Source organism: Cetorhinus maximus, chromosome 1 (assembly GCF_964194155.1).
Source record: "Cetorhinus maximus chromosome 1, sCetMax3.hap1.1, whole genome shotgun sequence".
NCBI classification, from domain to species: Eukaryota; Metazoa; Chordata; class Chondrichthyes; order Lamniformes; family Cetorhinidae; genus Cetorhinus; species Cetorhinus maximus.
The window spans coordinates 55,016,144-55,031,851 of NC_135879.1; the positions used below are offsets into that span (position 1 = coordinate 55,016,144).

The 15,708-nt window shown below is 44.1% G+C and overlaps 1 protein-coding gene across 1 annotated transcript in view; it reads right to left on the bottom strand.

The window, feature by feature from the left end:
* LOC144683773 (uncharacterized) overlaps positions 1-15,708 on the bottom strand; it is a 285,552-nt gene that overhangs the window by 215,088 nt on the left and 54,756 nt on the right. Inside the window, exon 3 of the mRNA XM_078547194.1 lies at positions 2,211-2,299. Coding sequence (XP_078403320.1) covers positions 2,211-2,299 — 89 coding nt within the window. The remainder of the gene's footprint in view (positions 1-2,210; positions 2,300-15,708) is intronic.

Genomic DNA, 15,708 nt, shown 5'->3' on the forward strand with positions numbered 1-15,708 from the left:
CTTATTTGTCTTTTCAATTCTCCTCTGAACCTTCTATATTGAGCCTGATTCTCAATTGTATTATCCACTTGAAATCTGTCATAAGCACACTTTTTCTGCTTCATTTTACTTTCTATCTCTTTCGTCACACAGGGAGCCTTAGATTTGTTTATCCTCCCTTTCCTTCCCATGGAAATATCTCTTGACTGTACCCAAACTATCTCTTCATTGATCAGTTACTTGACCACATAATTGAGATTGACACATCAGTACTCAGGGGGAGTGCAGCACTGTTGGAGGTGCCGCCTTTCAGATAGGTAATTAAATCAAATTTACCCTCTCAGGTTGATACAATGAATCCCATGCACTACCTGATAAAGAACAGGGGAGCACTGTCTGGCATCCTGGTCAATATTTATCTCTCAACCAACATCACTAAAACAGATTATCTGGTCACTTATCTCACCGGTTGTTTTTGTGCAAATTACCTGCCAGGTTTTCCAACATTATAACAGAGACCACACTTCAAAAGTATTGTGGGCATCCTTGGATCACGAATCATGTTATATAAATGCAATTGCTTTCTTTTACAGTGACTGAATTTCAGAGAATTATAACTTCAATGCCAGTCAAAACAAATTATATGTTTTTAGCATTTATTCCCTTCAATTTCCTCAGAGGATATGAACAGGTTTAGATAAGTCTGAACCTAAATCTGAATTGTCATTTTTTTTTGCTCCCTTTGTTTACTGAGGCCCACAGTGCTGCTTAAAGGCACTGTGATATCTGTAGTGAAATGTAACTGCAGTTAGCTGAGTTGACCACTGTGTGGCACACGTGATCTAAACAGATCTGAGCAGGCACACTGAATTCGAACATTTACTTCCTAAACTCACCCCACTTCAGAATTTGCCTTTGATTCTGAGCATTAAAGTATCTCATTATAACAGGCAAAGCAAATTATTTCTCCCATTTATATTTTTCCTTCACTTTTAGCTACTCCAGCATGATTACCAGCATGCTGAGAGGGCAACAAGGTGGGTAGATACCCTGTTTCTGGCCCTTTGCCACCCCGCTCATGATCCAAATGGGAGATGTGAGCAGAGCAGCAACATGATCTGGGATGACCTGTTTATTTACATCCCATTTTTCCTTAAAGAGAATTCTGGTATCCCGATACACATCCTCGGGGATGTGGTTGGCAAACCCACAGTTTGCCATTGTGACAACAAGAATTGCAAATTAAAAGGGCGAATATTTAGGAAATTGCTCATTTAACAGGAGCTGGCATAAGTCATTAGTTTGATCCCATGAATGGTTTTTCATGATACAAAGGCACCCATTCATACCTCACTATTGTTTAAAACTATGACAGTTTTCATAAAATAAATATTAAGAAGTGTAAAGAATCCCATTTTACATCCTAATTTATTATGCCATTGGGGAATATAAATATTCAGCCAGGTAGAATTTCTACCATTGATACTTTTTCTCAAAGGTTTCTGCTGATCTTTCAGCAAAGTTATGGGGGAATTACAGTGTAATTGTAGTGTTAATATTACAGAAATACAGCTATTCCTATAGACCACCACCAAGAATGAATTGGCCAAACAGACTACAGTAGTTTCGACTTCCCAGTCTGGGCTGAGATGGCTAATCTCACCTCATGTCCTGGTGTAGGGAAGGGGATTTTCAGCCCTAGGTTGCTGCTCTCCTTCCAATCACGCCTCCCTGCCCTGCTTGCTGGAAATGAAGAACATAATTGGGTTCAGCTGTACTTCCCCTTGTGGTTGACCAGTCAGTGGATAGGTCAAAGCTCACCCATGAAACATAACTGCTTGGACAAGGTTCGAGAGATGACCTTGTTCTATTTATGCCTTGTTTTTTGCCTGCATGGGCTGGTTAGCACAGTTGGCTAGATGGCTAGTGTGTAGAGCAAATTAATACCAACAGCATGGGGTTCAATTCCTGTTCCAGCTGAGGCAGCTTCCTCTCTACCTGTAGTGAAAAAAATCATGGCGATTTGGTGAATAATCACCAAGGATGTGCCTTTAGGCAGAGAACTCAAAAAGAAAAGGAACATTCTCTCATACCTGCCATCATTCTTGCAAAGTAAGAATTGTCCAGTTAATTATATGACATAAGTACAATAATAATAACCATTGTGATTTGTGCTTTACTGAACAACACTCTTTCAATACACTAAAATTGTAAATAGTAAATATACTTACACGTCTCTTTCTGCGCAAGTACCAAACCAGCATGCTAATGAGAAATACAATTAAAATAAAGACCAGGACCCAAGTTACTTCGATAAGTCCTAAAAAAACAAAAGAAAAACAAAGGGATTAAGGATACATCAAGTACAATGGACACAGACTCAGCCTAATATTGAACACAATTCAGGACAAACTGGTATTAAACTAGCAATCTTCTCCAGAAAATCAAGTAAGATGGCTGATGTGGACAATGGTGCAGCAAGGGATATTCATCTGGGATGGGCAATATCGGAGCAGAGAATAAGGAGCTTTTTACCTCATTTATACCAGCAAACAGAAGTCAGATTAGCAACATAATAAACTGGATGATATAGATGCCCCCTGGCACAACAACATTGCAACAACCAAGAACAAAAATTGAAACAAATGTTTTAAAATGTCAGAGACAGGAGAAGTAGCATTAAAGAAATTGAAGGTTAGGAGAATAAGGAAAACAATTCCAGCATTTCTGGGATCATGGAAATGTCGTGTCATGAAATGCAATTGCTCCAAGTTCAGCTCTGTGGGTGGTCTTTTTTTGATTTTGTGATGATTTTTCTATCTTCAAAATAGGGATCCTGGTGGAAGCAAAGTACATGTTGCATTACTTCTTTCTAATGGTGTAAACAACACCCTTTATGCTCACCACACAGATGTTATTTCAAGATAACTCTAGACAGGATTGTTCCTAACAAAACTAAATCCTGTCCATACTTAACAACCACACATTAGCAATTTGCAGCAAGGATTGTTGGATAGCAAGCCCGGGTGTGAATCCTGGCTGATTTTTCTCAAACCCAGGAGTCAGTTATGGCACCTCCCACCACTGCCCTAGTTGATGCCAACTGACTTCAGCAGTGCCCTGGAGGATATTAGGGTATGTGGAGTGTACCCATTAAGCATTTTTGGATGCAACATTATACCCACGTTCTGACAAAATATGAGCATGGGTTTATTGAGCAAGGCCCATTTTGTTTTTACATTTTTAGAGTTTAAGGGAAGAATTTTCCCCCCATCAGGGGGGGAAGTGTGGGAGCGGGCACGGCTGGACGCACCTCCAATCGGAGGCGCGCCGTCATTTTATGTGGGTGGGCCAATTAAGCTGACTCGGCTGTGCCCCCACCGACCTGAAAATTGAAATGACGCGGGGTGACATAGAGAGTTCCACCCGACGTCATCATTTTACATGTCGGCGTGTGGGCCCCGCCCCCCCGCTCGCCAACCTAAAGACCCTGGCCTAAGAATATCCCGAGAACAAGATAACAAATTACCACAAGTCAAGGTAATATGGAGAGCCATGTTCCAATGAAGATCTAAGAGCTCTGCCACCATTACTGTAATCAGGTTATTTTCTATGCTATACCATTGTATTATGAATAGTTTATTTTAAGACCAAAGCCCAGGATATACTTCTAATAAATATCAGTTAATGGATGGATTTTCAACTTACCATCTGGGTTTAAATCTAGCATTGGATTGGTCGCTTACATAGAAAATGAGATTTTCATTGACTCGAATGGAAAGGAAAATTGGGTAGCTCCGATAATGAGCAGGAAGGTTTTTAACCCTGCCAAATTGACCTGCAGTTTCTAAGAATAATAAATTAATCTGTCAGCATCACTGCCAGAAATCCGGGACATCTAGATATTGGCAGTTCACAGGTTGCTCTTGTGGAGTCTCTGGTTGTTGTCATGGAGATAACTGAACCCTGGGCGTTCTCCCAGGATTCCCCACCCACCCTGTTCCCCGAACATGGTGACTTGAGAGGTTAAAGGGTGAAAGTGGCATTCTGTAGAGTGTTCCTCAGGGACTGACCATCATCTGTTGGACTACAGCACCTGGGGATGGAGCACCACAAATGAAATCTTTCCCACTGGAAGCGATTTACAATAAAGCAAAATTGTGCCAAGGTACTTTAGCAGCACTGTTTTAGAAATACACTATTCGTGATAACTTTAAAAATGATTTGAACTCATTCTTTTTATAGACTGGCTCCTCAAACTTCCCAACCTGGCTTTCTCTACCCAGCTTTGAAATCTTTCTCTTCAACCATGCCTGGGGTCTTTCTTTTGAACTCTGCTACTTGGGCTGATTTGCTTAATTATTAATGCAACATGTTAATGTTCTTAAGGCCTATTTTGCTGCACATTTGTGGTCATGATTTGGGGAGGATGTGGGATGTGGGGTTGTGCAGGAGCCCTGAATGTTCTTGGTGCTCATGTCCCCAAGAATTCATAGCCCTGCTCTGAACTCCTAGAGCCTGAGTCTCTGTTTCACTTGGCTGGTCTGTTACTTCCCAAGGAAAATATCTTTATACATAAATATAGTTATTTTAAGACCAGTTAAAGAAGATCTTTATTTTATCTCAAGTTCTTTGAGGATATTACAAGCAGAATTGATAAAGGGGAGCCGGTAGATGTAGTGCATTTGGATTTCCAGAAGGCATTCGATAAGGTGCCACATAAAAGGTTATTGCACAAGATAGGAGCTCACAGTATTTGGGGTAATGTATCAGAATGGATTGAGGATTGGTTAACACACAGAAGACAGAGGGTTGGGATTAATGGGTCTTTTTCAGGTTGGAAAGACGTAACTAGTGGAGTGCCACAAGGATCAGTCCTAGGGCCTCAATTATTTACTATCTCTATTAAAGACTTGGAAGAGGGGGCAGAGTGTAATGTATCCAAATTTGCTGATGATACAAAAATAGGTGGGAGGGCATGTTGTGATGAGGACATAAGGAATCTGCAAAGCGGATATAGATAGGTTGAATGAGTGGGCAAAAACCTGGCAGATGGAGTTTAATGTAGGAAAGTGTGAGGTCATGCACTTTGGTAGGAAAAATCAAAAGGCAGATTATTATTTAAATGGAGAGAGAGACCCCAGAAAAGTGCAGCACAGAGGGATCTGGGTGTTCTTGTGCATGAAACACAAAAGGTTAGCATGCAGGTGCAGCAAATAATTAAGAAGGCAAATTAAATTTTGGCCTGTATTGTTAGGGGGTTGGAGCTTAAAAATAGGGAAGTCTTGTTACAACTGTACAGGGTGTTGGTGAGGCCGCACCTAGAGTACTGTGTACAGTTTTGGTCCCCGTATTTAAGAAAGGATAACAAAAACAGAATTACCTGGAAAAACTCAGCAGGTCTGGCAGCATCGGCGGAGAAGAAATCAGTTAACGTTTCGAGCCTTCATGGCCCTTCGGCAGAACTGAAGCATAGTTAGAAGAAGGGAGAAATATAAATTGGTTTAAGGTGGGGTGGGGGGTGGGGGGTGGGGGAGAGACACATTGAGGGTGTGGTGATTGTGGAGATGAGCAGATAATCAAAAGATGTCACAGACAAAAGGGTCAAAGAGGTGTCGAAGGTGGTGACATTTGTCTGAGAAAAGTGCTAATTAAGAATGGAAGACAGGATATTCAAAGTACAGCTCTAGTGGGGGTGGGGTGGAAAGACTAACAAGGTTTTAGTTTAGATTTAAAAATAATGGAAATAGGTGGGGAAAGAAGAATCTATATAAATTATTGAAAAAAAAAGGGGGGGGGGAAGAAACAGGGTGGGGATGGGGGGAGGGGGAGTTTAAGATCTAAAGTTGTTGAATTCAATATTCCGCCCGGAAGGCTGTAAAGTGCCTAGTTGGAAGATGAGGTGCTGTTCCTCCAGTTTGCGTTGGGCTTCACTGGAACAATGCAGCAAGCCAAGGACAGACATGTGGGCAAGAGAACAGGGTGGAGTGTTAAAATGGCAAGCGACAGGGAGGTTTGGGTCTTTCTTGCGGACAGACCGCAGGTGTTCCGCAAAACGGTCGCCCAGTTTGCGTTTGGTCTCTCCAATGTAGAGGAGACCGCATTGGGAGCAACGAATGCAGTAGACTAAGTTAGGGGAAATGCAAGTGAAATGCTGCTTCACTTGAAAGGAGTGTTTGGGCCCTTGGACGGTGAGGAGAGAGGAAATGAAGGGGCAGGTGTTGCATCTTCTGCGTGGGCATGGGGAGGTGCCATAAGTGGGGGTTGAGGAGTAGGGGGTGATGGAGGAGTGGACCAGGGTGTCCCGGAGGGAACGATCCCTACGGAATGCCGTCAGGGGGGGTGAAGGGAAGATGTGTTTGGTGGTGGCATCATGCTGGAGTTGGCGGAAATGGCGGAGGATGATCCTTTGAATGCGGAGGCTGGTGGGGTGATAAGTGAGGACAAGGGGGACCCTATCATGTTTCTGGGAAGGAGGAGAAGGCGTGAGGGAGGATGCGCGGGATATGGGCCGGACACGGTTGAGGGCCCTGTCAACGACCGTGGATGGAAAACTTCGGTTAAGGAAGAAGGAGGACATGTCAGAGGAGCTGTTTTTGAAGGTAGCGTCATCAGAACAGATGCGACGGAGGTGAAGGAACTGAGAGAATGGGATGGAGTCTTTACAAGAAGCGGGGTGTGAGGAGCTGTAGTCAAGGTAGCTGTGGGAGTCGGTAGGCTTGTAATGGATATTGGTGGACAGTCTATCATCAGAAATTGAGACAGAGAGGTCAAGGAAGGGAAGAGAAGTGTCAGAGATGGACCATGTGAAGATGATGGAGGGGTGGAGATTGGAAGCAAAATTAATAAATTTTTCCAGGTCCCGACGAGAGCATGAAGCAGCACCGAAGTAATCATCGATGTACCGGAGAAAGAGTTGTGGGAGGGGGCCGGAGTAGGACTGGAACAAGGAATGTTCCACATACCCCATAAAGAGACAGGCATAGCTGGGGCCCATGCGGGTACCCATAGCCACACCTTTTATTTGGAGGAAGTGAGAGGAGTTAAAGGAGAAATTGTTCAGTGTGAGAACAAGTTCAGCCAGACGGAGGAGAGTAGTGGTGGATGGGGATTGTTGGGGCCTCTGTTCAAGGAAGAAGCTAAGGGCCCTCAGACCATCCTGGTGGGGGATGGAGGTGTAGAGGGATTGGACATCCATGGTGAAGAGGAAGCGGTTGGGGCCAGGGAACTGGAAATTGTTGATGTGACGTAAGGTGTCAGAGGAATCATGGATGTAGGTGGGAAGGGACTGGACAAGGGGAGAGAGAAGGGAGTCAAGATAACGAGAAATGAGTTCCATGGGGCAGGAACAGGCTGACACGATCGGTCTGCCAGGACAGTTCTGTTTGTGGATTTTGGGTAGGAGGTAGAAGCGGGCCGTCCGAGGTTGGGCGACTATCAAGTTGGAAGCTGTGGGAGGAAGATCTCCAGAGGAGATGAGGTCAGTGACAGTCCTGGAAACAATGGCTTGATGTTCTGTGGTGGGGTCATGGTCCAGGGAGAGGTAGGAGGAAATGTCTGCGAGTTGACGCTCAGCCTCCGCGAGGTAGAGGTCAATGCGCCAGACAACAACAGTACCACCCTTGTCAGCGAGTTTGATGACAATGTTGGGGTTGGACCTGAGAGAACGGAGTGCAGTGAGTTCAGAGAGAGACAGATTAGAATGGGTGAGAGGAGCAGAGAAATTGAGACGGCTAATGTCATGCCGACAGTTCTCAATGAAAAGATCAAGAGAAGGTAAGAATCCAGAGGGAGGGGTCCAAGTGGAGGGAGAATATTGGAGGTGGGTAAAAGGATCCGTTGAGCGGGGAGAGGACTCCTGCCCAAAGAAGTGAGCACGGAGACGAAGACGGCGGAAGAAGAGTTCAGCATCATGCCGAGCCCGAAATTCATTGAGATGAGGGCGTAAGGGTATGAAACTAAGTCCTTTGCTGAGCACTGAACGTTCAGCATCAGAGAGGGAAAGGTCAGGGGGTATAGTGAATACGCGGCTGGGGCTGGGATTGGAAGATGGGGTGAGGACGGAGGGACAAGCAGGGGTGGAGGGTCCCAGATGGGTGTTGGAGTCGATGAGTTGTTGGAGCTTGCGTTCCTTAGCACTTGAGAGAAAGAGAAAAAGTTTCTTGTTGAGGCGACGGATGAGGCGAAGAATAAAATGAAACTGGGGGCACGTGCAGCTTTGAAAAAGGGTGCGGCGGTGCTGCTGGAGGGAGAGGTCGAGTGTGTTCATATGGCGGCGCATGGCACTGAGTGTGGATCTCAGAATGCGACGGGAACAGCAGTCCGAGAAACGTTTTATGTCCCGGAGATACCTGTAATCCTGGGTGGGTTCGAAACAAGAGGGATGGAATTTCAGTTGAAATCCACGTGGGGTGAGTCGGAGACGGAGACAGTCACTGAGAAAGGAGATATGGCTGTGAAAGCGGGTTTTAGTAAACACCTTGTCAAACACCAGGAGAGAAATGGAAAGCAATGAAGGTGAGCAGGGCAGAAGAGACAGTCGGAAATCCTGTCGGAGGACAGAACCGTACTTCTTCAAAGAGGGCATTTCTTGAAGAGGGGTGGCAGTCAATTAAACACAAAGATAAAAACAAAAAGCTAAAAGCTACTGCGGGTGCTGGAAATCCAAAACAAAAACAGAATTACCTGGAAAAACTCAGCAGGTCTGGCAGCATCGGCGGAGAAGAAATCAGTTAACGTTTCGAGCCTTCATGGCCCTTCGGCAGAACTGAAGCATAGTTAGAAGAAGGGAGAAATATAAATTGGTTTAAGTTGGGGGGGGGCGGTGGAGGGGAGAGACACATTGAGGGTGTGGTGATTGTGGAGGTGAGCAGATAATCAAAAGATGTCACAGACAAAAGGGTCAAAGAGGTGTCGAAGGTGGTGACATTTGTCTGAGAAAAGTGCTAATTAAGAATGGAAGACAGGATATTCAAAGTACAGCTCTAGTGGGGGTGGGGTGGAAAGACTAACAAGGTTTTAGTTTAGATTTAAAAATAATGGAAATAGGTGGGGAAAGAAGAATCTATATAAATTATTGAAAAAAAAGGGGGGGGGGGGAAGAAACAGGGTGGGGATGGGGGGAGGGGGAGTTTAAGATCTAAAGTTGTTGAATTCAATATTCAGCCCGGAAAGGCTGCCAGGACAGTTCTGTTTGTGGATTTTGGGTAGGAGGTAGAAGCGGGCCATCCGAGGTTGGGCGACTATCAAGTTGGAAGCATTTCACTTGCATTTCCCCTAACTTAGTCTACTGCATTCGTTGCTCCCAATGCGGTCTCCTCTACATTGGAGAGACCAAACGCAAACTGGGCGACCGTTTTGCGGAACACCTGCGGTCTGTCCGCAAGAAAGACCCAAACCTCCCTGTCGCTTGCCATTTTAACACTCCACCCTGTTCTCTTGCCCACATGTCTGTCCTTGGCTTGCTGCATTGTTCCAGTGAAGCCCAACGCAAACTGGAGGAACAGCACCTCATCTTCCAACTAGGCACTTTACAGCCTTCCGGGCGGAATATTGAATTCAACAACTTTAGATCTTAAACTCCCCCTCCCCCCATCCCCACCCTGTTTCTTCCCCCCCCCCCTTTTTTTTTCAATAATTTATATAGATTCTTCTTTCCCCACCTATTTCCATTATTTTTAAATCTAAACTAAAACCTTGTTAGTCTTTCCACCCCACCCCCACTAGAGCTGTACTTTGAATATCCTGTCTTCCATTCTTAATTAGCACTTTTCTCAGACAAATGTCACCACCTTCGACACCTCTTTGACCCTTTTGTCTGTGACATCTTTTGATTATCTGCTCACCTCCACAATCACCACACCCTCAATGTGTCTCTCCCCCACCCCCCACCCCCCACCCCACCTTAAACCAATTTATATTTCTCCCTTCTTCTAACTATGCTTCAGTTCTGCCGAAGGGCCATGAAGGCTCGAAACGTTAACTGATTTCTTCTCCGCCGATGCTGCCAGACCTGCTGAGTTTTTCCAGGTAATTCTGTTTTTGTTTTGGATTTCCAGCATCCGCAGTAGCTTTTAGCTTTTTGTTTTTATCTTTAAGAAAGGATATACTGGCATTGGAGACAGTTTAAAGAGATTCCAGGAATGAAGGAGTTGACTTATCAAGAATGGCTAAACAGGTTAGGCTTTTATTCATTAGAGTTTAGAAGAATGAGGGGTGATCTTATTGAAACGTACAAGACTCTAAGGGGGCGTGACAGGGTAGATGTTGAGAAGATTGGTGGGGGAATCTCGAATTAGGGGACATAGTTACAGAATAAGGGGACACTCATTTAAAACTGAGATGTGAAGGAATTCTTGCTCTCAGAGGGTAATGAATGTCTGGAATTCTCTACCCCAGAGAGTTGTGGAGGCTAGACCACAAAATATTTAAAGAAGAGGTAGATAGATTTTTGAAATATCGGGGATTTGGGGGTTATGAGGAGCTGGCATGAAAGTGGAGTTGAAGCTTGGGGCAGATCAGCCATGATCTTATTGAATGGTGGGACAGGCTTGAGGGGCCGAATGGCCTACTCCTCTTTCTTATGTTCTTATGATCTTATTGAATGTTGGAGTGGGCCCTAGGGGCCAAATGACCTACTCATACTCCTATTTCTTACATCTTAAGGTTCAGTTGAGGTTAACCTCTTGATAGTGGGAGTTCAATTTGAAGAACGTCTTGCAGACTCCCTCCACCCTCCCACAACCAGGCACTCACTTCAAATCGTGGTGGTCTCTTCAGCTGCTGAAAGCAGCAAGAAGCTTAATTAAGCACAGGTTTAAAAAAGGAAACCACCAACAAAGATACTCAGCTACAGGGATCAAACATCACCTGATCAAGTATCATGTAGTGAGGTGTCATGTGATCAAGCCTCCAGGAAAATCAGAGGCGGGAGCCCTACTGGCAGCCAACCTGCAATGTCAGCAAGCTGAAAATCCACACCAACATGTTTGCAAGGCATTCCCTTGGCCACCATTTTAATAAAAGTGTTTGCCCATTTAAAATAGGTGAGTTAATTCCTGTGTTAACGTCGGAGAGAGAGGAATGCTGTTTAAGAACACTAAACATTTACTCACTATGCTCTAATAATCCTGATGAATGTGAATACAAAACGTATCTTGGCAGTTTGAGAATTTTAATTACAGCCAAATGTTTTTAACTCACTATTTTAATGTAGGAAACTGAAGAACAAGCATTCGTTGCAAGATACAAACCAGGAGCTCACTTCCACTTGGCTTTCACTTAACATTAATAAAAGGGGTGCATATATTTTGCCTAGCCTTTCCAATGACTGAGGTTAATTATTTCTTCAGGTTTCATTCCTATCCAACTAGCAGACCATGAGTGCCATCTGCTGGTGAAGAGCAAGTTACCTGAAGTACGGCTTTGGTTTTATGTCCAAACTTTTTCACTCTCCAGAAAAAAATACTGAACATAAAATTCACAAAATAAAATATCAACACAGCCTCATAGAATTCAATATACTGCACTATCAAAGTTCTCAAGCATCAGCAGAGGTGGAAGCCATTCAGACAGTTGTACTTGCGTTGACTCCTTGGTAAACATCCAATTAATTCCAGTGTCCTGCTCTTTTCCCATAAACCTGTACACTTCAAGCATCTGAATGTTGAATCTGCTTCCCCAACCTTTTGAGGGATTGATTTCTAGATCACAACAACTCACTGTGTAAAAAAAAAAAATTTCCTCGTCACCTCTGGTTCCTTTATCAATCACCTTAAGTCTCTGGTTACAGATCCTTATGTCACTGGAAACATTTCCTTATTTACTCAATCAAAACCCTTTATGATTTGGAATACCTCTATCAAATCTCCTCTTAATCTACTCTGCCCAAAGAGAACAGCCCCAGTTCCCCTAGTTTCTCCACATAACTGAAGACCCTCATCCCTGATACCATTCCAGTAAATCTCTTCCATCTCTTCTCCAAAGATATCTTTCCTAAAGTGTGATGCCAGAATTAAAAACAATTCTCCGCAGCTCAGGCCTAGCCAGTGTTTTATAATGATTTAGAATAACTTTCTTGCTTTTGTACTTTATACCCAAGGATCCCAAGTTTTTTCAACTTATCCTGCTACCTTTAAAGATCTTATGGTACACCCCAGGTCTCTCTGTTCCAGCATCCCTTTTAAAACTGTACCATTTTGTCTCACCTCATTCTTCCTACCAAACACCTATGCAGAGGGAAGGAAATACAGTAAACCAAACACAGACAGCTGTCACTTCTGTATGCGGTAAAGAACAACACATTTTGTGGGACTTTCCATTGTTACTGGGTGGCGCCCAATTCTTAATGCTAATTTGAAAGAGTGGTGATGACAGCAACAAGAGCATTTCCTCAGCAGGGCAGAACTGTAGTCAATTGTGTTCGGTATTTGGAAAGGGAGCGTGGGGTTAATTTTATTTTTCTGGGCGAAGAGACACAAATACAAATCACAGAACGTTTAAAATACAGGCTTGCCCTTTCAGCAGTGCAATACAGCCTAGCCTATCACAATATGTCCTTTGACCATGAAGGCCTTGAAGAGTGAGAACCCCTGACCCACTTTTGAAGGAAATTGTTTTCTTTCTTGTCTCATTGGTGACCGGGAAAGGAAAATGGTGACTGTTTCCCACCTACTGGCCTTCAATAGTGGAAAACAACAGTGGGTGCATTATATTGAACTAAATAGAATTATATAAAAAGTCTTGCATTTATATAGTGCTTTTCACAACCACTGGATATCCTCAATGCACTTTACAGCCAATAAAGTGCTTTGATGAATTTTGTAGAACTACACAGGATTTACAGCACAAAAGCATGTTATTCTGCCCAGCTGGTCTATGCTGACCATCTCCCACCCTATTTCAACTAACCCCATATATCTGATAGTCACAAGTCCTATCTTTGATAAATCAGATGGGAAGAACAGTGCCTAATAACACTCAAGGAACTCGACACCATCAAGGACAAAGCAATCTGCTTAATTGGCACCACATCCACCATCTTAAACTTTCACTTCGTCCACCACCGGTGCAAAGTAGCAGTATATGTATCATATACAAGATGTCCTGCAGCAATTCGTCAAGCCTACTTCAACAGCTGCTTCCAAACCCACAACCTCTACCACCTAGAAGGACAAGGGCAGCAGATGCATAGGAACACCCCCACCTGCAAGTTCCCCTCTGAGCCACACCATCCTGACTTGGAACTATATCACTGTTCCTTCACTGTCGCTAGGTCAAAATCCTGGAACTCACTTCCTAACTTACACCACATGGGCTGCAGCCACTCAAGAAGGCAATTTCTCAAGTGCAGTTAGGATGGGAAACAAATGCTGGCCTAGCCAGTGACATTCATGTCCCTTGAAAAGAAATCAGCAGGACCTAGCCCCTTTTCCTTCAAAGCTGCTCCTACTGGAGTGCTGCTAATGAAAGTGAGTCCAGCTGTTAGTGGAAACTCTCATGAGGTTCTACCTATTGCATTTGATACCCAGATTACTCCCATGAGCAGTAGCATTCAGATAGGCTTGGAGCTAAGGGAAGACAAAGGGCTCTGAATGCTATTGAAAAGGTGAAGCAAGCCAGCAAATGGATAGTGACAAGAAAAGTGGCAGCAGCTTAGAGTGATGCTTGGGTTGAAGAGAATTTTGGAATAGCACTTTGAGGAGGTAGAAAAGTGCCAGCTGTAGTGTTCAATAGTTCTGTGTTTGATTATGCGAGTCTGTTTTTCCCCTTCAATGGACAACACCTTCAAGTAGATTGAACATCCACTCAATGCTCAATGCCTGACAAGACTGAAGAAATAATCTTCTGGAGTGTGTTAGGTGCTGAACTTGGTTCATAAGGCCAAAAAGATGGAGCTTTCTGTTGTTCTGCGTTTGATTGTGTGAATCTGTTTATTATTGATGCTCACTGTGCTTGATTAGTTAAGCCTGGGTGAATAGTAAACAAATTGTAGAGGTCGTTGGGAGCAAGAGCTGTAAGAATGGGACAGAAAGTACTGTGATAAGTTCCTGCACACCCATATGAGCTGGTGTGTCATCTCTGCATAGCTCTGAGATATAAAATATACAGTACCAGTGTTAACTGTAAGGAAATGGGATAGGAGAATTCCAACATTAACTGAAAGGGAGTGGGAAGATTATCCATTGAATTGGTAGGAGTGAGTATAAAGTAGCATTTTCAAATGTGGGGAGGGGGAAATGTTGGCGTCTATTTTATTTCTATTTATTTTTAATATACTACATTTATTGCCCATCCTTAATTCCTATTGAGATGATAAGAAGGGCAGTTAAGAGTCAAACACATTCCTGTGGGTCTGGAGTTAGTATAAGTTAAATTGTATAAGGACAGCAGTTTTCCTTTCCTAAGAACATTAGTGAATGAGATGGATTTTATCATAATCCAATAGCTTCAAGGTCACCATTACTGACACCAGTTTTATTCCAGATTTATTCAATTAACTGAATTTAAATCACAAACTGCAATGATTTGAACTCATGAGGCTGGAATTTCCGGAAAGGCCCGAGGTCCCACCACCAGAACCGGAAGTGGGAGCCATTGTTGCATGCAATGTTTGCAATTACATCACAGCCAGCCAATGAACTGCTGGGAGGCACAGGAGCCATCCATCCAAGAGGACACTTGGAAAGAGATAATGCCACTGGAAGCATTAGCAGCATATAAAAAGGACTGCCAACATGCCGTCAAATGGAATCATCCAAACAGGCAGCACGGGGGCATCCAGAAGAACAAGGCATTAATTGGAGTGGCTGAAGGATGATCCAGGGTGACCCCATGGTTTATTTCACCTTCCTGCAGGTCCTCCTCCAGGTTGATTGGGCAAGGAGGGAGATCTTCTTTCACTGGGATGGGGGGAGGAGAATGGCCCAGCAGATGAAGTAAGCCCGGACAGAGGTCACAGAGGAGGTCAGCAGCCACGGGGTTGTCCCTCAAACCTGGCTTCAGTGCCACGAGAGGGTACTGTCCTCATGTGATCTGCCAAGGCGTGTGCACCACACATTGCTTACACGTCAACCTTACATGTGACAATATGTGAGGGTGAGATTGATGGAAAACGCATGCCCAACCAGTCATTGGCAATGGCCAGGCAGCAGCATTGTCTGTCAGGAATGACTCCTTCATTGGCACTACTGAGTGGCCATATGCAGGAGGCATTCCTATGGCACCATCATGCACATTCAGGATGTCACTAGCACAGGCATCATAAGTGCCTTTGGCAGATGACTAACAATGGACATTTATGTGGTTACAGGAGAAGATAGTGCATAATGCAAAGGAGAGGACCGACACGGTAAGTGGCATCTCTTGCTTAGCAATACTGATGCTGGTGCAAGAATAGCTGGGAGGCCTGGAGGCAGGTTGGCCCATTGCTGATGGTAAGGTGGGAGTGGAGCCCCAAAAGAATGAGAGGCATAATGAATGGGGGCAAGAGAGTCTCTGGCGAACATAAGGCAGCGTTCTCATGTGTTCGCTACTGGTCATATGGAGTGCCACACTAGGAGTTCTGTAAAGAATGTGATGGAATGTGCATTAACCTCTAATCACTCTTCTCTCTCACTCAGGTCAAAGACAAGAGTAGCCAGCCGCCTTTCACCTCTGAAGAGGAAGAGGAGATCTCAGAGGGTACACTGTCACATTATTCCCCCACATCTTGCACCAAGGCAGCTATAT